The 23,417-nt window shown below is 49.7% G+C and overlaps 1 protein-coding gene across 1 annotated transcript in view; it reads left to right on the top strand.

Moving 5' to 3' along the window:
- The first annotated feature begins 491 nt into the window (after window positions 1-491).
- LOC103754072 (CUB and sushi domain-containing protein 1) overlaps window positions 492-23,417 on the top strand; it is a 251,808-nt gene continuing 228,882 nt past the window's right edge. The window contains exons 1-2 of the mRNA XM_029963058.1: window positions 492-756; window positions 19,129-19,345. Of these exons, the coding sequence (XP_029818918.1) occupies window positions 600-756; window positions 19,129-19,345 (374 nt within the window). The 5' untranslated portion in view covers window positions 492-599. The remainder of the gene's footprint in view (window positions 757-19,128; window positions 19,346-23,417) is intronic.

Raw genomic sequence — 23,417 nt, 5'->3', positions numbered from 1 at the left:
CCTAATTTGTGGGCTCTGGTCCTGGTGGGGAGGATGGTGCTGGGTTTGGGGGGGATAGCACAGATCCCTTTGGCGGCCCCTCACCGCGACCCCCTCTCTTCTCCCCTCTCCCCAGCGTTTAGAAGAGGACAGAGCTGTGGGAACGATTAATCAAGTGGCTAATAAAGAAGTATAAATCCCCCGAGGAGCGTTGTGGTGCTGCTGCCGAGGAGCTGGCTCTGAGACAGCCACCGGGAGGGACGCGCCAGCCCCAGCCCTCCTCTCCTCTCCTTTCCTCGCCTCTCCTCTCCCCGAGCTGCTGCCACACTTGGTTCATTCCAGCTGCAGAAGCTCAGAGCCTTCCATGCGGTGGGATTTTTTTTTTTGCCTGGGCTGAAAAAATTAAGGAGAAAAAAAAAAAAAAAAGAAATCGCGAGCCTGACCTGCTTTTTTTTTTTTTTTTTTTCCCCCTCCACCCCCCCAACCTCTTTCCTTTCTCCTCTTCATCCAGCCGAGCCGAGGACTATCCCAATCGCCAAGGGGAAGGAAAAGGGGGGAAAACCCGGCAGCAAGAACCACCAACCCCCCAGCAGCACGCCCCATTCCTGCTGCCCTTTGACATGCAACCTTCCTGGGGATGGGAGCAGCCGGGATGCAGCTGCAGCTTCGGGAGGCACTGGGGGAAACTGGGAATCGTGGCTCTGATGCCGGTGGAGGTGAGCGCCTGGAGCCGGGTGCTGCTGCTCTCCGTGGGGCTCCTGGCTGGATCCGTGACGGGTAAGTGGCCACGGAGAAACCCGGCAACTTCGGGAGCTGGTTTTTACCCCCCCCCCCGGCTCCTTGAATGAAAGGAGCGCTGTTTTGGGGGCACGGAGGGGGGGCTGGGGTGTGTGGCACTGGGTGCACACACTGCTGTGTCGGCACATGCTTCCCTGGCGCGTTCAGCGCCGAGGATATTTTCCTCAGCCCTTTGGACGATGTGGTCCCCTCGAGCATCCTCCGGGATTGGGGCGATGGGGCGATCAAAGGTGGCTTTGTGCGGTCTCGTCGCCCATCTCCCCGGTGGGTCGCGTTCGGGCACAGTTGCTGTGTGTGATGGGCACGATGACTGTGAGAAATGCCAGCACGGTTTTCCCCCCTCCGTCTTTCCCTCGCATCTTAATTCAGTATTTCCCTACCCTGATAAAATAGATTTTTGGATGCCTTGCGTATGAAGATGGAAGCACTTTCCTCTTCTTCCTCCTGCCTTCCGAGTTGAATATCCCTTGCAGAGGAGCTTTTTGGCCTCGGCACGGTGGTTTTTAGGAAACAAGCACCTACTGACTGGAAGGAGAGCAGGAGAAGACTCGGATTCGGGGGCAGTTTGCTGCCGTCTCCCATCCCCTGTAGCAAAAGCGTGTGCAAGGGCTGAAGTTTTATTTCGGGTGTAAACAGCAAATATTTAGGGACTGTCCTTCTGGGTGTGTAGGAGGGGGAAGAGTGGGAGAGCCGAGTGTTTGGCAGCGCCTTCTCTCCACGCTGTGCAGTGCCCCGATTTTCCAAGAGTTTCCAAGGAACGTTGTCCCTTGTCTGCTGTATCCGAGGCTGGAGGAATGTGGGGCTGGTGGTGATGGGTACGAAAGCTCCCCGGGTTTTGAGGGGGGTGTTTTTTTGGGGGGGGGAAACTTTGTGTGTGGAGTGCAACACTGATTTTATTATGTAAGGCAGATCTCCTTCGAGGGGGATGGAGAACGAGGATTAACTGCTCCTCCCGAGCCCTCTTGCAGTGGAGCTGAACAGTTTTGCTGACTGGAAGCGTGTTAGGAAAGGGTTATAAACCCACCCAAACAACCTGCAAGTCCTTATTAAGGGTGAATATTTATCGTGGTGAATATTTTTCCTGTCTCCAGCACGAATCTGTGCACAGAGGAAAAGCATTCCAGCAGCTTCTGCTGTGCTTTTCTCACAAGAGTACACTGATGTGGAGATACCTCAGTTCCTGATTGACTCTCTTAGGGGTTTAGAGCTTCCTTTCTTCTTCTGAGCTGTCTGGAGCTTATTCAGGCTGGGTCTTCCACTCTGTACCTTGCAGAGGATGTAATCCTTTCTTCTCAGGCCCCTGGTCCCTTCTCTGTGCGTTTGGAGCCCTCTGTTCTGGATCCTTCACCCAGAGGTTGATGCTCTGTGTTGTTTTCTTTGTGAGCAGAAGATCTGCAAGACCTTTTTAGAGCTCAGATGTTTTTTTTCCTGCATCAGAGCCAGAGGCACTGATCAATAGCTCTTCCTTTCCAATTCTGGCATCCCAGCAATGATCTTTTTGCCTGAGCAAGATGCCAACTTTGCAATCAGTGGCTCGGTGCTGGATGTACCCGGAGTGAAGGCACCCCCCCTTTGCAGGTCTCTGGTGGGTTTTGGGGTGTAATCACTGCAAATCGGTTCAGTCTGGGCTGGGACTTCCAGCACCTTTGCTGAGCAAACCCTGGACCTCTGGAGAACAAAGTTCCAAGAGGCTCCATGTCCAACCTCTCCCGTTGCCCGGGGTTGTGTGGGAAGCAATAACCGGGAGTTCCATAGTGTGGCAGCAGAGCTGTGTGTGTACAACTGTCAATTAGTACTTCTGGCCGTCTTAAAAATAAAAAAGGGGAAGAAATCCTGCTCTCCCATCACATCAGCTGTGCCATGGGGGCACGTCCTGCTGCCCAAAAACGTCCTACAAAGCCTGTGCTTCCCTCAGGGGCTGCTGTGCCAAGGGGGGATAACGGAGCTGTTTGGGATAACGAGCTGGAGGGAATGTGGTGCCTGGGATTGGGAATTCATGGGGTCTGTGGGTGCTGGGGGCAGAGGAGGTGGGCTGTGTGGTTCCCCTCTCAGTTTGAGGGGTGCAGTGATGGTCTCACACTGGTGGGATGTGCACAGGGATTTACCTTTGCCTGAGAGTCGCTGGTGATCCGTGTGTGGCCTCTCGGAAATGAAACACGTGTGATAATCCCGAAATTCCATTTATTGCCTGGCAGTCAGGTAGGCACAGGAGTGCTTTCTGTCCCTGCAGGGTGGTTAGCAGTGCATCAGCAGCAGGAGGTGCATTTGGGGAGTGTGTTTTCTGTGTGTGTGTGTGGATGGACACGGATCAGATGTCTTTGGAAGGCCTGTTATAAAAGGGGCTCGATCCCTTTATTTACACACCCTGCCTTGTGCTGGGTTAAGGAAGGGTGCACCAGCTTGAAACATCATCTCCTCAGTTTAAATCCACTGCAGTTCTCCTTTTTCTTGATGGAAAACAGTTTTTGGCAGGCTCCTGGTGTGAGGAGTGGGGGAGCAGGAGGCTGGTCACGAGTTTTGGGTTGGCTCTGAGATGAGCTCAGGCAGGGGGGTTTGGTTGCAGAGATTTAACCTGCACTGATAATTCAGTGAGGGACCATAGTACAGGGTCACCTGAGGGACCACGAGGGGTTAAATAACATTCCCTGTGGTTTTAATGATGTGGGACCAGTGGGATAAATGGGAGCAGGGAGTTCAATAGGAGGTGGAGTTGGTAAATGTGATGGGTTTATATCAAACTTCAGTTAAAGACCTGAGCTGGCACCAGAGTTGGGGTCTGTCCAGAGTCACATCATGAACCCTGAATGGGATACAGTAAAACCAGAATTCCTGTTTAAATCAACAGGCTTGTTGGCTGTTCCTTTGCCATAGTTACAGCCATGTGTAAAGCTGCTCATACTGTGGTTCCCAGGGAGGCATCCAGTGAAAATGATGTTCCCTCTCCCTTTAAGGATGGCAATTGGTGATTGTAATTCTCCTCCTTGATGGTCTGTTGTGGCTTGTGGAAGGTGCTGGTGTGTGGTTGTGCTGCAGAGCCACAGAGGTGGGGCACAGGGACATCAGAGAGCACGTGGGCATCAATCCTGGTTGGGAGTCAGGAATTTTACTCCAAAAGTCCAGTAACTAAGACATGATCCTGCTTGGGTTGTTGCTCAGAGAGGGGAATGAAGTCTCGTGGCTGTTTGTCAGAAAACAGGAGCTTGTGAGGGAGCAGGAGCTCTGGGAGCAGGGGAAGCTCAGACCAGCTCTGCCCAGGCACTGTTACTGCAGGGCTGAGGAGCATTCCTGAGCATTCCTGGTGTGATCCAGGCAGGATCTGCTGTAAATCAGCCCTTTATTTTGTTCTCTGGCCTTTGATCTCTGCTGTCCTCAGTGAAGAACATCCCCATGGAGCAGGTTTTCCCTGGGAAGTGTGTGCCCATGAGGATGGGGAAGAGCAGCCCTTGCCTGGAAGGCTCCTGAGCAGGAACCAGGACTCTGCTGCCAGCTTGGGCTGTTTGCTCACAACTCATGGAACCACAGAATCATTTAGGTTGGAAAAGACCTTTGAGATCACCCAGTCCAACCATTAACCAAGGCCCACCCTGCAGATGATTTCCCTTCTCCTCATTCCTTGGATACCTGTCAGGGTGGGTGTGGGAATGTGATCCAGATGATCTGCCCTGGATCCCTGTGCATCTCCCCTTTGCCAGGGGGTTTTGGGGCTCAGGGAGAGGTTGAGCTGTTGCTCAGGCCCCATCTGTGCCCCAGAGAGGGCACTTCCCTGGGCAGGAGTGACTGTGCCTCGTTGTCCTTCACTCGTCCCCAAAAGTAGATTTAATTCCTGGCCCCCTGTTTGCTGTTAACCACTTCCACCAGTGCTCCAAGGCTTTCCAGCCATGGAATTACTGTGTGCTGCTTGTTGCCTTGCTCTGGCTCCTGAGAGGCCACTTGTTTGGGCAATGCCAAATTTCACAGCTGTGCTTGTGTTCCTGCTGGTGCCCCCCCCCTGCCCTGGATCTTGACCAGAGGAAATTGTTATGATAATGTGGAGGGTTAGTTTGGGGGCAAGGTCAGGCAGCCTTAACTCTCTTGGTGTCCACACTGCTGCAAAAAAATTCCTGCTGGCTCCATTTTTATCAGGAGTATCCCGAGACACAGGGCTGGAGTAACTTTTCCTGGGCTTTGGTGGCATTCTGACAAAGCTGTGCTCAGCTGAGTGGATTTTAAATAACACTTCTTTGCTCTCCTCCATGTTTTTGGGCACTGGGAAGGTTCAGGGATGCCATGGATGCTGCACTTTGCCTGCAATACACCTGATGCAGTGCAGTAACCTGCAAACTGTGCTGCTGCCATGCCCTGGGGTGGCACAGGGGGCTGATGGGGGTTCATGTGGGATTGGGAAAATCCCATGGATTAAAGAAATCAAATGAACTCTGTTCCAGTGCCTTTGCAGCCAGCAGGGATGGAGGCTGCAGGGAGCTTGGGATGGGAACTGTACCTCCCTTGCAGGAAAGTGGAAGACTTTTTGGGGTGTTTTCCTTCTTTTTTTTTAATGGGACTTCCCAGTGGGCAGTGTGGGGTTTGTCCTCTCTTCCCAGTGTCAGGTGCATTCCCTCATCCAACTCCTTCCAGTGATTCTTCTGTCCTCTCCCTGGAGTGATGAACTGCCTGGTTTTCTGTACTGGATGAAAAGGGAACTTTGGGGTTGTGTCAGAGTCCTGCTGAGGATTTCTGAGAGGTCCAGGTAATCCTGGAGTGGGGAGGTCTGGTGTTCTGTGGCTCTCACTGGAGGAGCAGGATCCGTAACCGTGAGGGCTGGAGCAGCTGTGGTTGCCAGGGAGATGTGTGAGAGGGGAGTAATTAAAAAATTAAATCCTTCCCCATTATTGACTGCAAAAACCTGCTGGAGAAATGAACTGGTGGCCTACATTTGGGGGAGCTGGAGGAAGTGGGACACGACTTGCAGAGCCATCCGTGCGAGATGTGGCATCAGGGTGTTGGTGCAGTCAGCAAAGCTGGGCCTGGCCTGTGCAGAGAGGGGCAAACTCATGGAATTCCAGGATCACTGAGGTTGGAAAAGACCTCCAAAACCATGGAGTGCCCCCTGTGACCCACCCCCACCTTGTCCCCCAGCCCAGAGCACTGAGTGCCACCTCCAGCCCTTCCCTGGGCACCTCCAGGGCTGGGGACTCCAAACCTCCCTGGGCAGCCCCTGCCAATCCCTGACCACCCTTTCCATGGAGAAATTCCTGCTGGATGCACCTGGAGTCAACCCTTGCCTGGCAGAGTGAATCTCAGCTATCCACAAGTCCTGGATATAATCCTTGAGTGAAGGTGGGTGGAAACCACAACCCAGAGGGACTTTCTGCCCACCCAGCTGGAATTTGGCTTCTCGAGCCGGGCTTGGCCAAGGACAAGAGGCAGGAAAGGCCCCCAGTGTCCCCAGGACACAGCTCTGGACCTTCAGCAGCCGTGCAGGACCCGTGGGCTGGAGCTGCAGCCAAGATCTCACGGGAGAAACCCTCAGCCCTCGCTGCCCTTTGGAATTTGGCATTCCCGGTGTCCTCAGGAGGCAGCTCTTCCCCTCCAGCAAGCCAGAAGGAATTCTACAGCGTCCTAGATCCTGCTGGGAATGATTTTTCCCCTTCCCTTCCTGGAAGAAGGCATTTCCTCCTCCTGCTGCAGCAGTTTGTGCCCAGAGATGATGTGCTGGAAGGTGGGAGGCAGAGCCAGGTGTGGAAAGGCTCGGCCAGGGTCACCCAGCAGGGCCAGGAACGGAGCAGATCTCACTCCTGGGACTCCTTACACCCTGAATATCACCTCAGAAATGCCCCAGTGCTGCTCCTGAGGTGGTTTTGGAGCTGCTGCCTGGCTGGGATGAGGTTTGATGCCGAGCTGTTTGACTGTGGTTCCGCTGAAACAGAACAATTTCTCAATCCATTCATCAAAATGTCTGCAGTTCCCCTTTCAAGGCAGATAAAACAACAATGAATATCAAATAAAGGTGTCTTTATCTGGAACGTTTGAAAACCAAAGGAAGAGAAGATTTGTTCTTTTGGCCTCTGACTCGCACGAGGATGTGGAGTCTGCTCTGTCCTAATAAAATGGCTTTATTTGGGTTCCTCAGTGCCACCTGAATTTCTCTCAGTGTGGAGATTTTACCTTTTTCCAGCTGTCAGTTCAGTGCAGACCAAGAGACTTCCACCAGCCCATGGTCACAGCCTGATAATCCCAGAGCCAGTTGTCCTGGGAGGTGCAAGGAAAGATGAGTTAATCCCAGCTGGAGGATTAACCAGCCCTGGGGATTTTCTGGCTCAGTGCTCTCCTGTTATTTGCACACTCTCTGCACTTGCAGCAGTGCCTGGAGCCCAGGTCTTGCTGCTCCCCTTGGCTGTTGGCACCTGGAAACCCCTCAGGGTGGGAGTTTTGGGCCCCATGTCCCTTCTCCCCCTGGAATTTGCAAAATCCTCCACTGATTTACAGATTTATTCTGCAGAGAGAGAGAGAGAACTTGGGGTGTTTGTGAGGAGCTTTCAGCAGGTACAGATTGCACCACGTTGATGAGCTGCTCAGGTTTCCTGCTCTTGGGTCTCTCCCTTGATTGCATGGAGTGAATTCAACCATTTCATGCACAATTTGGGATTAATTGTGAGTGACATTTTGGAGCTGGAAGTTGTCTGTCTGCTGCTGAACTTCTTGTCAAAAAAGTCAGGAATGAAATCAAGTGCAGGGTTTGCAGGGGTTACTCTGCTCCTCTTGCAATTCGTGTGGAATTGCCTTTACAGTTTTTATATGTTTATGTCCACTTTTATATGTTTATATCCACATTTTAGCCAAACCTGCAGATTGTAAAGCACAAAGTACTCAGTGGAGATGGGACAGTAGGAGATTTATACTAAGAACTCGCCAGAAGCACCAGGGGGTTGGATGCTGGTCTTTGGAAAAGCAGGATATTGGCAGAAAGGATGGTCTGGACCTTTTGAGTTTAACCTGCCCCAGACTCTGCCTTTGAAGCAGAGTTGTTTAAATTATGTGAACTTCAGCTTCTTGTCTACAGAGGGGAAAACCAGTACAGTCCTAATAGTATTATCTAGTTAATTATGAAGATGAATGGCTCTGGGATGGCAGAGATCAAATGGAGAACTTGTTTGCTTATTATAGTTCCTGTTATTTATCAGCAGTTTATGAATATATATTTTTTTTTTCAGTTAAAGCAGTGAAAGCAGAATTGGAAATAGGTTGTTTGTTTTTTTTTAATGGCATTTATGTCACTGGTGTTGGAGTCAGATGGTCTGAGGTGGAGAAAGAGCAGGATGAGTTGGGCTTCCTTCATATCTGAGGAGGAGCTTTCCAGCATGGAATGATGTGCTGTAAAAAAATAGAAATAATGTGGTGTGATGGCTTGCACAGGCTGTTCTGGGCTTCATCCTGGTCCCCAGTCCTGCCTCCTCCATGTCTTTAAATCCATTCCTGGCAGCAGGATTGTCCCCTCTCCTCTCTGCAGGGCAGGACCTGTTGGATGCTCGTCCATGGTGAGCAGTTCAGGCTGGAGGGACAGCAAATTGCAGCTCATTTCTGCTCTGACAAAGGCACCACTCCATGTCCCTTTTCCCTCTGAGCCACCAAGTAATAACACCAAGTTATTTGCTCCCAGAAAGGAGCTCTCCTTCCAAAGGATAATGGAGCTGGTGCTTTTCCAAAGCCGAGGCCGCTTCCGAAGGCAGTTCCACGTTGTTGATGTGCCTCTGTTGCTGCTTTGTCTCCTTCAGGGAAAGGTCAGACACTGCTCCTGACTCTGCACATCTGGCAGGAGCCAGCCCCAGATGTTCCATTAGAGTAAAGCACCACTTGGAGGAGGAGTCGGGCAGTTAAAATTAAAATTAAAACTAAAATAATAACGAGGGGTTTGAAGGATGGGCAGTTTGTCCCTGAGAGTGTGGGGACTTTGTTCCCAAGGTGGGGACTTTGTTCCCAAGGTGGGGACTTTGTTCCCAAGGTGGGGGCTTTGTTCCCAAGGTGGGGGCTTTGTTCCCAAGGTGGGGGCTTCGTTCCCAGAGTGGGGACTTGGTTCCCAGTTGGGTTTAACTGGGAGTTAAAGGCAGCAACCCTGGGCTGGCCACAGGGACAATCTGACCCCTCTGAGGGTTGTTCCCCCCTCTGAGGCTCCACTTCCCTTTCCTCAGGCTCTGCTGGCCTGTCCTGCACATCCTGTAGCTCCTCAAAGGCTGGGAAAACCCCTGGGTTGGAATTTCTGTTCTTTGCTTGGTTGCTTTGATGAAAATGCCTCAACACCCCCCTCTCCTTTTTTGCCCACTGAGGGCTCTCAGCTGAGAATTTTTCCCCCCTCCTTCTCCATGAGGGCAGTGAACAAATGAGACTTTTGACAAAAAAACACCCAATTTGAACCTCCAAGTCGATTCCATTCACCCCTTGTTAAGCCCTTGATTGAGAGCTCTGTAGATTGGAGAAGAAAGGTATCGATCTGCTTTGGGGGATTGAAAACTGAGATTAAGTGGAATATGTCTATGGGCCAAAATGAGCTTTTAAATGAATGGGGGAGGCAAAAGAAAAACATAAAATAGTACAGTCTGATGTTGGTAGAAATGAGCTGTGAGTTTCTTGTGTGTGGATGGAGGTCACTGGATGCAGGAACCCTGTGGGAATAATTTGGATTTTCACAGGGATCCTCCGAAGGAGTGGGAATATTTGTCACTGAAGATTAGAAAAATTCTCGTGCTTGGTGTTAAATTGGATCAGAACAGGACAAAAATGAGTGTGGTTTTTGGAGCAGCAGAGCACCCAGCAGTTGCTGATAACTTTTCTGTGCACTCTCAACTTCAGGTGACTTTCCTTGATTGCTCAAGGTGACAGGGAGGCATCAGGCAATAAATATAAATATCAAGTGCTGCACCACTTAAAGGAAGCGAATCTGAAAGTGCTGTTAAGGGAATCAAGCAAAAATTGGATTTACATCCTAACAAAAATTCCCAAGAGAGATGGCTTTTTGTAATTCAAATACACAATAATACAAGTGTGAGCTGCTGGAATACAAGTGCCTGGCAAAAGGGTTTTGTTGGGAGATCTCAAAGCACTTGTAAACACACACTTTGTGGGGGGAATGGGAATTGTGGTGCAGGAGTGAAGAGCTTTTAGTGAGTGCTTGTTCTGAGTGGTGGTTTTAATTTATTTTCTATCTGGAGGTGCAAGATTGTGGTGATGGTGATTAACTGGAGTAGTTCCTTCTGTGTGGTTTTACACAGAATTTGTGTGTGTGTCCCTGTTCTGAGCCCTGGGTGCTGAAAAGGGGCCTCCCTACAGCTCCTAAAAGGAGATTTGTGTAACTCCTGAGCTTTCCATGGGGTAAAAAATGCCTGAAAATCCACCCAGATGGGTAAAAATACAAATTAGAACCTGAAACGTGGTGGGGAGGGGGGAAAAGAACCCTCTTGCAAGTCCCTCAGAGCAGGTTCTGAGGGAATGCCACAAAAATGTGAGCATTTTTATAGATATTTGGGCTGGGGGTGAGGAAAAATGAAATTTCCACTGAGTTCATCTTACAGATGCACAGGGAAAATAAGAGTAAAATTTGAAGAAGGTTTTGGATCATCCTGAACGTTTTCATTGAGGTTTGGGCTCCCAGGGCAAGATCTTCAAGGATATTTAGATGCTTAAATAAATGTAATTTGCCCAGTGGGGGTTATGAGGGGGATCTGTTCACTGCCCAGCTCAGGTGTGTTTGTGAGGGCTCCAGGCCATCTGTCTGGAGTTATAAAAGCTGTATATATATAATATATATGGATATAAAACCCTGTCTGTGGGTTATAAAAAATATTTGTAAACCTGGTCGACTGAAGTTCCTTTTGAAAAGGGACTTGTGAACTCGAGTGAACTCACCTTGGGTTGGGGAAATGGGTCCCAAAGGTGCCTTTGAGCCCTTCCCACGGGTCCAGGGTCATTCCAGGTTCCACTTTAGTGCCTTAACCATGTGTTGAACCCTGATTTTTGAGGGTAACTCTTGGTCTCCGAGGACAAAGTGCAGCAGTGGGGGGGGTGAAGCCCTTTCCTGATCCCAGAGCAGACACAGCATTCCCTGGCTCACCTGGAAACGGGACCCAGGAGCACCCAAAGGGGGATCTCCCAGACAGGCTGTGGCTGCTCCATCCCTGGGAGTGTCCCAGGAGCAGCCTGGGATGGTCAGAGGGCTCTTTAATGTCCCTTCCAACCCAAACAATCTGATCCCTTGACTGAACCAAAGGATGTTGGAGGCACTGAGAGGCCACGAGGGGAAATCCCAGGAACAGCCAGCGAGGCTGTTGAGGCTGCTCCTCCCTCCAGAGGCAGCTCGGGGAGAAAATGCATTAATTGGTTAATGCTTGTGGAGTGCTCTGAAGGTGGAAACAGCTCTGCTGAGTGCCTGGTGTCATTATTCTGCTGACAAGGGCTGTGCAGAGGAGTCCTGGCGCTGAGGGAACAGCCCAGATTGATTGAGAGACAATTTCCAACGAGGAAAGTTTGGAAGGAAGGAAGGAAATGATGTCCCTGGAGGAGAGGTCATTCTGGCTGAATGTTGGGATAACTGTGGTGCTTCTTGGAGCTGAGCAAATGATTTCAAGCACTGGGTTCCTGCTTAGCTGGGGGCCTCTGGCAGATAATTGCTGGTCTTTGGGGTGGTAAGGAGTGGCCTTGGAATTGTTGGAAGTCCATTTGTTTGGGAATGTGAAGGTCACAGAGTTTGAAAAGTCACTTGTGAAAAAATCCAAGGGCACTCAGAAAACTGGGCTGGAGGATTGGGATGGGAGGGACAGGAGAGATGTCCCCCTGCTTGTCCCCCTGCTTGTCCCCCTGCTGGGGAGTAATTAGGAATTTAAATTCCTCATCAGAATTGGCCAAGCAAAGTTGTCTTTGTTGTGCACATTGGAAATGTTTTCAGATGCCAGATCCATTGCCATCCCCTGCACGTTGGATCAGGTGCTGTGTGAAGCAGTTTATGTGCCTGTGTCTCTCCCAGCTTGAGTTACTGCAAATAAAATGCACTATTTTTGAAGATCACTGGCTATAAATAGTCAGGAAAATGTGTCATTAATGTGTCTTGATGAACACAGGCTTCCCTAATACTTCGGTGCCGCTCATATTAAAAATAATGTGTTACCAGGGATTTCCTAAATGCTTTTTATAACAACTCCAAAGTCATTTTTTTAATAACTTATTATTAGCCCTTGAGCCCTCCTGCCTCTGCTTCTGCCAGCGAAACAGGAGGGAATCCACCTCCCTTTCTTCTCCCCACGTGTGAGTCTTTACTCCTGAGCACGTGTCCTGGTGTCTGGCTGTGGGTCTGTTGGCACTGTGAGCTTTGCAGGTGGTGCAGAAATCTGCAGGAGGGATTGGGAAGGATGCAGGGACACCTGGGGAAGGATACAGGAGCACCTGGGGGCAGGAGGGATTGGGAAGGATGCAGAGAACACCTGGGGAAGGATGCAGGAAGGACACCTGGAATGTCCAAGCCTCCCTTTCCTGTGCAGGTATTTGTGGATCCCATCTGGTTGGAGCTTTTGCTGGGGAGCTCCAAGGTCAGCAGTGTGAGCAGGAATCCCAAACACTTGCAGGATAATCAGCATAACTGTCCAATAAAATCTTTGTGGTTGGGAAAGGAAGGGAGAGCTCATGGGAAAAACTAAATGAAGTCTTGGAGCATCTTTTGTTCCTCTCTTCTTCCCACTTGGGAAGCCCTTCAGATGGAATTGTTTAGCCAAGGCTGGACCAAAGCCTGAGTGTGAGAGAGCTCTGCAATAAGTCTGAGAGCCTGGGCAGCACTAACAGGGGCAAAGTGATGACAGAGTGGGAGTGAGAGGCTGGTGGATGGCAGGGAAGGAATGTCTGTCTCCCAGAGGACTGTGCTGCTCTCAGGAAGGATGTGTTTGATTTGCAGTATTTTGCCATCCTGCTGAAAACTCCCAGACTGCTGAGCTGGGCTTATAACTCTTCCTGCCTTGGCACTGGTGGCACGAGCTGAATTCAGATACAATGCACTTTTTTTGTTTTGCCCTTACATCCTGCACCCTGTGTTCAGAGAGGAGCAGGCCCAGGCTGTGTGAGATGGAAGGAAATCATCCCCTTGCTGATGCTCCTGGGGGCACTGGCCTTTGATGAAGTCGTGGTTAATGGAATGACTCTGCATTATTTATTACCCAGAAGGCTTTGATGGGAGACTGGAGGTGAAGTTCAGACTCTGAGCAGGTGAATATTTAGGGAAACAAGGGTCAGGTTTCTCAAGTGTGGAGGTGCTTTCCCTGTTTGTTCACTTAAATTGTGTGAGCAGGAGTCAGAGCTGGGCTGGGAGGAAACCACTCACTGTCTGGGGTTGGCTGTAATGAGCTTGTAAACCACCATGTGAGGAAGCCTAATTAGTGGCTGATAAATGATTCAAGCCAGTAAACATCGGGAAAAGGAATATTTAGATGGCAGATCAAACAATGTTTTAAAAAAATCGGAGTGTCTGGGCTTGAGGAGCTGGATGCAGTGAAGGGGAATGGCTCTGGGGTAAGGAGAGAACACTGGGAATGTGCTGGTGGACAGGCAGGATTGCTGTTTGCTGGTATTTTGGGGCCAGGGTGGAATTGTGTTTGTGTGGCTGCAGGATATGGATTGCAGCTTTCTGGGGGAAAAGGTTTTTTCATGTCCATCTGTTTCGTGGAACAACACGAAATAACATTTCTGCCTAAGCTCCAATAACTAAAGAAAATGGCAATCCCCCAAACTCTGCTGCATTAGGGGAGGAGACAGCCCCTGCTCCTGGATAAATTGGGCTGCTGAGAGCAAGCCCAGCGTGTGTGATGTGCTGTTTGTTCCTCCTGGGTTGTGCAGTGACCATGCATCAGCATTTGCTAAATTAGATTTCATTTCTGCCGAGGAACAAAGTGCATCAACTTACATTTCCCAAGCACTTCAGAAATAAATTCAGTTTTCCCTCTCCCTCAAGTGTTTCTTCCTTCAATATTAACGTGGTGTGAATGCACAGAGTGAAAATTCTCCCTGGCTTTACACCCCCCCTGCATCTGGCCTGGGAAGTCTCAGGAATTTGAAAGCAGGTGGAAGATGCTTTTTTGTACTTGTTTCCTTTGCACTTGTAATGTCAGGCTGTGCCTCTGTTTGTTATTTACCTTCTGACGACTCTAAGATTTGTAGTGACACAAGTTTGAAGGTACAAGTTTATCTGAGTCTGGAGCTGCAGAAATTTTATACCCACCAGGGGCTGGGGGGAGGTTGCAGCAGCCAGGGCAGCTCCTCCTGGGTGTAAGTGTGGATAATTTGGAGGAAATGACCAAATTCTGTTGCTCTGAATGTGCTGCCTCCAGTCCTGGAGCTGGTACTGCCCAGAGAAGTCTGGGGGTTGGATTTAGGAGGATGTTCCTGCCTTCTTCTTTCGTGGCAAGAGGCTGATCAACGCCCAAAGCAAAGCTGGAGGGGTTTGCAACTCTCCTGCTGGAGCCAGAGCTGTGTTGAGCTGGTGTTTGGGTTGTGCTGAGGTGTCTGCTCGTGCTCAGGGTTGCAGGGTGGGCACTGACTGGGTGTCAGGAGGTGCCCGTGGTCGGGATGCAGCTCTTCCATCATCTCCCTGTGCAGCAGCCCTGAGTGAAGCCCATCACTCTGGGGACACTGTTGAAGCAGTTCATTGCACAAAACAGCTGATGGAGGTGGAGACTGGTTAAGGCAACTTGTAAAAAAGAAAAAACAACCTGAAAGAAATGAAGGATCATCAGTGAATTAATGTTGGAAAGGGGCCGTGTCCCAGGTGGAGATGTTTCTCTGCAAAGCCTCGTGTGTGGGTCCCCTTAAAGGTTGGACTTGATCATCTGGGAGGTCTTTTGCCACCTGAATGATTCCTTGGGTTGTGTTTTTTCCCTCTGCTTTGGATGGTGATCCCTTTGGAGAAGGGCTCTGTGCCGTAACTCCATCGTCCTTGGCTGGGAGCTGGAAGTGCTGCTGCACTAAACCCTCCCTGCTGCATTCCTTGGAAGGTCCACTCTGCTGATAAAGCCCTCTCCTGATAAAGCCCTCTCCTGCTGAACCCCTCTCCAGAACTGGGAGCAGCAGGAGGCACTGGCAGAGTAGAGCTGGGCTCAGCTCTGTGCCCAGTCTGGGCATCTCCATCCCAAACTGGGACACGACAGGTGCCCACAAACCCAGCTCTGGGATGAGCTCCTGGGGGTGTTCCCCCTTCAGGAAGTGAGTCCATGGATAACAGTAGTAGAAGCTGGAATATCTGCATAAATACACCTGGAATGAGCCACCAGAGCTGAGATAAAGGGCAGGGCTGGGGGTGGCTGATGGGAGGGAAGCTGCAGAGTTCCCCTTTCCTGAGGTGCCTCCTGTGAGACTTCAGGGTTGGAGAGAATGTGCCAGAAATTCTGGTCGAATGTTGTCTCCTCTGTCAAATAAAAATCCACCTGGAACTTTACAGCACAGGCACTGGCATTGCCCTTTCATATCTTCCCACTTATTCCTGCTCCTGGGCCAAAGGGATAAAGAGAATTGTTTTTGCAATCTGCAGAGGAGAGTTGAGTGTTTTCCTCCTCGTGTATGTTAAATTTTAGATAAGGTTTTTGTCAGTCAAGCCTGAGCTGAACTAACTCAAAGCTGGCAGCAAATTACAGAGTGCAGGAATTCTCCCGGGCTCCCTGACTTCTTCCAGCAGTGTCCAATATAAATGAAGTTCCCTCCTATTACAGCTGATGGGGAAGAGATTATTTCCCAGTTTGTCAGCCCCTTCTCTGTTTGCAAGGAGCAGTTTTGTTTTATCTGAGCCCAGAGCACCTCTGGGTCGACGTCGTGTGAACGTGCAAATATCTCAGTGGATTAATTTGAGAACCTCACAGAACTGGGACCTGTTTTCCTGTTGTATTTTTGTTTTCCTGAGTTGGGTTTATGTCCATATTTCTGGCCTTCTGTGCAAGGATGGTGTGAGTTTATGTTGATTTATTGACCTTGGAAGTGTTGGGAACGTGGTGCCTCTGACCTTGAATGTATTTTGTGGCCTTCCCACAGCCTTGGGAGCTTTGATCCCATCAGGAAACAGAGGGGTGGAGCCTCTTTAACTTCCCAATTTCCTCAAATTGCCCTGATGAATTTAGGATTAAAATAAGGACTATGCAGAAGGGGCAGTTCCAGTTGCTCTGGTTGGAGGAAAGATGGTTTGGTGGGAATTGGAGACAACTGAGCTGGTGGAATTGTTTCACTGCATTTTCACTGTGGATTTGTTTCTGGACAAAGAAAAAAAAAACCATTTTGGGGGCTCAAATCTTTTGCATAATGAAAGGAATAAAAGAATAAAAAGGACAGTCTGCAAATGTGAGAACAAAGTCTGCTGCCTGTGCCAGGCAGGCAGAGCCCATCAGGCATCCCATAAGAGAGGCCAAGGGTTCAGAACTGAGAAAAGAGGGGCTGAGCTGAGCCAGGTGACTGAAATGCCACCTCTGCTGGCAGCATTGGCAGGACAAAAGTTGGTTTGAGGTGAAAAATGCCCAGATAAAAAAGGAGTATTTCTGTCTTGGTGTGTACAGACACTTTTGTGTCCATGTCTAAGGGGGTACAGACACATTTCCAGGTTTTGCTGGAAGGAGGAAATCCTCTCTGAAGGACTTCTCTGGTTTGGGAATGGATAGTCTGTGTCTTACCCTGAGGCAGTTCTGGAGCTGAGCAGACAAGTCACCATGAATAATAAAGTGTCTCCCCTGTTCCTGAGCTACTGGGGTTCATTCACCCCTCTGGGATCAACATCCCCAGCCCTGGGCAGCTTTTCTGGCACTCAGTTCATGTTCTTCTCAGTGAACTCCACAGCTGAATGGAGCTGAGGTGGAGGAGGGAGGTGGATCCCACTCCTGAGAGGGGCAGGTGCCACAGTGCTCTGGAAATGCAAAATGCTCTGGAAATGCAAAATGCTCTGGAAATGCAAAATACTCCCTCTGCCCTGGCTGAGGAATCCTGTGCCTGGCTCAGCCTTAATCCCAGGTGGATTGTGGGGCTGTCCTGGCTCTCATTGAGATAATAAACGTGCTACAAAAAAGATTCCCTGGGTAGTAAACGCGGTGGCCCCGTTTTAGATTCCTAAAGCTGTGAACTTCGTCTGGCAGAGAGAAGTTCCACCCAGCGGTTTTTTTTTTCCGCACCAAAGTAGGTCAATCTAATTATAATTGGCTTTAATGAGCGCTACTCTGCAGTTCTTTACCTGTGGCTGGTTGGCACTCAGAAGTGCAAATGCCTTTGGAGCCTTTGAAAAAAAAAAAAGAAGGCGAGGAGAAATCAAAGAAGTAATTTCTACTCTAATTCATTTCAACTTGAAAGCCTCGGTTATCCACACAGAGGGGGGAGACAATCCAGCAGCAGTGGGAAAAGCCAGAGCAGGGATCAGCAGCCAGAGGATGAGGGTGAAAATGCTTTTGGTCCCACGAGGTTTGCCCTGTGAGCTGCTGGGGTTTGGTTTTTGTGTGTGGAGGAGTCACTCCAGGAAAGCCAGCCAGGGCTGTACCAGTTTGGAGCCAAGTCTTTGTGCCTTTAAAGACACTCAGGGCATTAGTACAGGGAGAGGAAAACACTAAAAAGGAGAATTTGNCACAGGATGAGGGTGAAAATGCTTTTGGTCCCACGAGGTTTGCCCTGCGAGCTGCCTGGGGTTTGGTTTTTGTGTGTGGAGGAGTCACTCCAGGAAAGCCAGCCAGGGTTGTACCAGTTTGGAGCCAAGTCTTTGTGCCTTTAAAGACACTCAGGGCATTAGTGCAGGGAGAGGAAAACACTAAAAAGGAGAATTTGTCATTTAGGCTGTTCCCAAAGCAACATTTATGTACCTGTTTTTCCCCAGAGAGAAGAAAATCTCGTATATCCAGAAATTGTACCTGGTGGCAGCCGATCTTTATCTTGGGGATGGAGCGTTCCCAGGCACTGCTTTGGGGAAGGAAAATGGGTTTGAGGGAGGTGTGGAGTGTTCAGCTGGTGCTGCAGGAGTGGGCTTTTGTTCTCAGAAGATGGAGCTCTTCAGAAATACTGATTGGAAGATGTTTGCTGTGTGCTGAGCCTGCACGAGGAGCAGAAACCTTAAACCTTTCAGGACTCGGTGAGAGGAATCAGCAGCCCCAGAAGGCTGGGGCTGGCCAAGGATTTCTGCCCTGTGTGCCCCCATCAGCTCTAACAGGGCATGGGGTGGTTCTGGTGAGGGCTTTTACTCCAGAGAACTGTTCACAGAGTCACAGAAGAGCTGGGGTTGGAAGGACCTTAAAGGATGGGTTGATGGGGCAGGGCTTGGACTGTGTCCTGCTCTTTTTGGAGCCAGGACAGGTTTAATTCCTGCTCCTTTGCCATTCAGTTTTCCTGCAGCCTTGCCCAGACAGGTTCAGTGGTGACTCAGCTCCTGGTTATGTATGAGGGCCATTCTGGATGCTCAAGGTGAGGGGGTCTCACTGTCTGCACACCGGGTTTGTGTCTCTGTTCAGGGTGACTGAGGGTGAAGGAGACCATCAGCTGTGCCTTTGGCATTGTGGCCTCGTGTTTGAGGCCCCCAGGCTTGTGTTCAACCCCAAAATGCCCAGAGGATGATGAGGAATATGTTGCATTTTGTTGTGGGCAGTGGAGGGGGTCTGAGGAAGCCTCTGTCCCCAGGAACAGGCTGAGTCCAGCTGTTGTTATGTGTGATAAATAATTGTGACTCGTGAAACAAACGGGTGATGACATCCAAACAAAACAAACGGATTGTAAAACTTAATTACACCCCCATAAAGAAATAAAACAGACCCTTACAAGGTCAAGGGGCCCTAAAACCTCCCTACTATCCCGAGAATAAAATATGGTAGAATTTTAAATCTATTTGTCCAAGAATGACCAGTAGAAGAGATAACCATTTAACTTTAGCTGTAAGAAAACCCATATATTAAATACTTAGCAAAAAAACCTGTAAAATGTCTATGTATATGAGATAATTAATATGCATGAAGTAGTTAAGATAAATACTAAATGTAGTAGGTGTGCAGATTTGGGAAGCTTGTCCCATTTCTGTCACCCAGCTGGCTGTGCTTGCTTTTACCAGATAATAAACTCCTATTCAAAAACTTAGAGAGACAAGACTTTGTTTATCACAGATTTCGTTGTGGGCAGTGGAGGGGGTCTGAGGAAGCCCCTGCTCCCAGGAACAGGCTGCATCCAGCTGTTGTTATCCCAGTGGGAGCAGGGATGGGGGCCCGGGGTGCACATTCCTGCAGGAAGGACAGAGCTGCATCTTTGGGTTTTCCCTTCTCCTGGTCCCTCCCACCCCGTGTGTGCTGTGTTTGGGTGTTAAATACGTGTCTGCCACTGTCTGACTGTGCTTTCTGTGTTCTTTTTTGCCAGCCCAGAACTGCAGCCACACCTTGCAGGGCCCCAACGGGACGATCCAGAGCCCGGGCTTTCCCTACGGATACCCCAATTATGCAAACTGCACGTGGACCATCAGTGCCGAGGAGCAGCACAGGATACAGCTGGTTTTCCACTCCTTTGCTCTGGAGGAAGACTTTGATGTGCTCTCCATCTTCGATGGGCTGCCCCAGCAGGGCACTCTGAGAACGAGGTACCCTGTTAATGACAGAGATGTTCCCAAACATTCCCCTGCCTGGGATCCAGCCCGGGGTTGGATGTTTATGCTGCAGTTAAGCTGGGGGTGTTTTCTCCATGAGCAGCTCTTTACAGTTGTTTTGATTTCTTATCTCTGATAGGGTTTGAAATGTTGCTCCCAATGCCTGACAGGAATGATTTATCAGGAGTCATTCTGGGCATCCAGAGAAGTTAATTAGAAACTGGAGCAGCAGGAGGAGGGCAGAGCTGATGTGCAGCTTCCCTCAGTGCCAGCGAGATCCTCGGGGTGGGAGGAGGGTGCTGGGGCTCAGTTGCAGCTCTGCCAAGTGCTTGGAGAGTTTTCCCACAAAATTTGGGCTATTCCCAGCAGCTGGACAGGGGGGATATCCTCTCACATCCAACCAAACTGTTGGATCTTCAGGAGCAAGCAGGTGTTGAATGGTGTGGTAGGAATAGTTTAGGAAGGAAAATCTCCAGGGGTTCTCATGAGACTTTCAGGTATTAATAGAAAGTTTTATGAGGGGCTGATTTTGAAGAAAAAAATCGTGTGTTGCTTTGGGAGCAAATGTTTTATGAGCCATCAGACTCGTGCAGCCGAAGGAGTCGTGATCTCAGAGCTCCACATCTGAGGCACAGATGAAATCAGCTCTTGTTGTCTGATGTGGTGACTGATTTGCAGCTGAAGCCTGACAGTAACACATCCAAACCCTCACAGAAACAGGGGCAGCACCCGCTGTGAAAATCCTGACAGGAATTCTGGAGTCCTGGGAATCAAATTTGCTTCAGGCCACTTGAGTTCAGGACAAACCCACTGACCTCCAGGGCCTTGTCACACCCCAGTGGAAAATCTGAGTTCCACCCTGGTGAAAATCAGCCCTTTCCATAATGATTTCAGTTATGCAAATAAATCAGAGCTTCAGCTTGCAACTGTGCTCGAGAATCTCGTTAATTAGGGGACCTCATCATTTAATCAGGAGGCAGCAAAGTGCTTTGCTTTGGGTGTAATGGAAAGGGAGGAAAATCTGGTGTCAAATTGGGCTCAGGGAGCTTTGTGGTGAGAAGTTAATGCTGCTCTGAGCTCCTCATCAGCCTGGGCTGGCTGTGGGCAGGAGGAACACAAAGAGGCCACAAAACTGAGGTCCAGTGGGGTCCTGCCCTGGGAATTGGTGGCCCTGCACTGGGGGAAGGTGAGGGGACAGGTGAGGTGCTGCCTCTGCATCCCTGGGGACCTTCAGTGCAGTTGGGGACACGGATGTGAACTGTGGGGTGAAACCAGGAGCCAAAGCCATGGGAGAAGGTTTGATGTCCAAGGAGGAGCTGAGGTGCTCAGGAAATGTGTGTTTTAGCACAATACAGGAGAGGGAAATAAAGGGGGGAGATAAAAAGGTCCTGAGGAGGCTTGTGAGAGCACTTGGAGAGGACTTAGAGAAGCACGACAGGTCTGGACTCTGCATGGTGGACTCTTCCTTTCTTCCCCTGGATGTTTCTGGATCAGCAACTTCAAAACCTGGGGTTTGCTCCCCCTGAGTTGTTTCTTTGTTCAGCTAAAATCAGTGTTGGGACAATGCTCCCCCTGAGTTGTTTCTTTGCTCAGCTAAAATCAGTGTTGGGATGATGCTCTTGGGCACGTGGTTGAGTTCTCGGGGTGTCCAGTGCAGGGCCAGCAGTTGGACTTGATGATCCTTGTGGGTCCCTCCCAGCTCAGGATATTCTGTGATCCTGTGATGGTTTTTTTGGTACATCAATCTCCCCTCATTAAACTCTGTAACTGTTGCCTAATGTTGTTTTTCTTTTTTTTTTTTTTTTTATTATTATTTTTTTTTCCTTTCTCTCCCTTCTCCCCCTGACTATCAATTTTGCTTTTTTTTTTCCCCTGCCTGCTTTCCAAATGTACCCAATCCATCACGGGAATGCAGCCCTGGAAGATGGATGGCCACGTGTCATTCATCAAAGCTCAGCTTGCCAGGAGGGGACCCAAAATGAGCTGTGAGCAAGGGCAGAACAAGGGAGAGAACTGCAGTGCTTTGTTTCTCCCCCTCCTGAACTCGTGTTTCTTTTGTTTTTGAGTAGCACTGATGTTTTTCAGCAGTTCATGGTTGTCTGTGAGCTCCTCTTGGGGGAAGAGGAGGATGGTGGTGGTGGGAACACTTTGAGCTGTCTCAATTTCTGCTCTCCCACTTCAGACTTGGATGTACAGGAATTTCCTGGATGTGCCACAGGGTCATTCCTGGGCTGCTGGGAGTGTCCCAGCCCGTGGCAGGGGGTGCAATGAGCTGAGCTTTAAGGTCCCTCCCACCCCAAGCCCTTCTGGGTTTGTGAGAAGGGGTTAAAAACCATGTTCCTGGCAAACCCCCCCGTTGTGCTGCAGTGTAATGTGGTGTGAAGGTTCCCTAATAGAATAAGAGCAGGCCTAATGCAATGAGGCATTTGCTAATAAACAGCTTTACTGGATATTAGGGAATTTGCGTGGCGTGTCTGTGATGAGTTGGTGAATCTTAAATGTGGTTTGGAGGCTTAATTGAGACATCCAGGGCTGTTGTCACCGTTCAGCGCCAGGACTTTGCTTCGTTGGCTGAAATCAGAGCTGGTTTCCAAGGATTGCTGTGGGATTTGGGAGCCCCTCTGCACCTTCCCTGTCCCTGTGACACAACCAGAGAGTTGCTGACAGGAACACCTCCTGCCTTCTTGGAGCTTTTTTCAGCTGCTGATGATTTGCAGGACATTTTTAATGTGAGAACCTTAAATTGGTTGTGGAACCCCTTATTTGAAGTGTCAGGCTCGCACTCAGATCCAGGGAAAACACATTGTAAGTCAGTCCTTCCAGCTCCCTAATTCTGTTTTCCCAGTGGATTTACACAGCAAATGGAACTGGTCAACTTAGAAAATCAGGTTTTATTTTTTGTTTCCTTTCCAGAGATGTTTAAAATCACGTTTGAGAGCCCAAGGGACAGATTATGGGATGTTTTTCCTCACCTGTGAAGCTGCTGAGCGATGCTGGGGCGGCTCAGGGTGTTACAACCCCGTGGGCTTCCCTCCCAGGGAATTGTGTCGTCCTTGGCTGTTCAAACAAAACGTTTCGACGAGACTGAGTTTATTTGCCTAAGAAAATGTTTGGTTTAGCCTGTGGATCAGGGAAAACAAGTGTTCACTGCGGGCAGAGCCTCAGCAGTGCAGGTTGTCTTCCCGGGAGGTGAATATTTATTTACCCAGCTGTGAGGATCCTTCCTTCCCATCCCAGGGATTCCTGGGCAGACATTCCCGTGTCTGCAGCGTGTGCAGGGCTGTGGGAAACGTTTCCAAATCACTCCTGCAAAAAGCTTCACGTTCCCAGCAGAGCAATCCCAGCTGCTGGCACCGTGACCCCCTTGTCTCCCACCCCACATCCCTGTTCCAGTTGTTGGTCCTTATTCCAGATGCTCATCCCTCTTCCCTGACAGGGTGAAGAGGAGCTGCCCTCAGTGTGCTGTGTGTGCAGTTAAAACCCAGATATTTGGCCGTATTTAAGTGACTGAAAGATTTAAGTCTTTTGTTTGAGCTTGGACTGATGAGATGCTTGTGATAAAAGTGGAATTATCCTCTGGGGTGACCCGGTTGCAGCTACACCAGGAGAACCCGTGTCCTGCCTGCTCCTCCTTGATAACCTTTTAATTACTGCTGCAAAAATCAGCCCGGGTGACTTGTGGTTAATTACCAATCAAGAGCACGAAGCTTTTGATCTTAAAAACAGCAGAAGGGGAGGAGGAGGAGAGGGAGAGACAAAAGGAACAGGGAAGGAGAGAATTCCCCCCACCTTCCTCCCCCTGGCAGAGGTGCAAATTTGGGGTGAAAGAACAGGTACTGGGGCTCAAGTCTGTTCAAGAAATTCCTGGAAAACCAGCTGGGAACACACAGGACTGGTGTCAGGATTCTGTGTCCCTCTGAGGTGAGCACAGTTCCTTTTGCTGAGGATAAAGGTAAATAAAGCCTAGGGTTCCTTAAATCCTTTTGTCACCTTCAGTAAACTTCAGAATCCAGCCCCCCTTTCTCCCCTCAGCACAGCCCTTTGTCCTTCCCATTAACTGCCTGGG

This window comes from Manacus vitellinus, unplaced genomic scaffold (assembly GCF_001715985.3).
Source record: "Manacus vitellinus isolate BGI_N305 unplaced genomic scaffold, ASM171598v3 scaffold_52_pilon, whole genome shotgun sequence".
Classification (NCBI taxonomy): domain Eukaryota; kingdom Metazoa; phylum Chordata; class Aves; order Passeriformes; family Pipridae; genus Manacus; species Manacus vitellinus.
The sequence above is the reverse complement of the archived record's forward strand: the minus strand, read 5'-3'. Positions and strand labels throughout refer to the sequence as shown.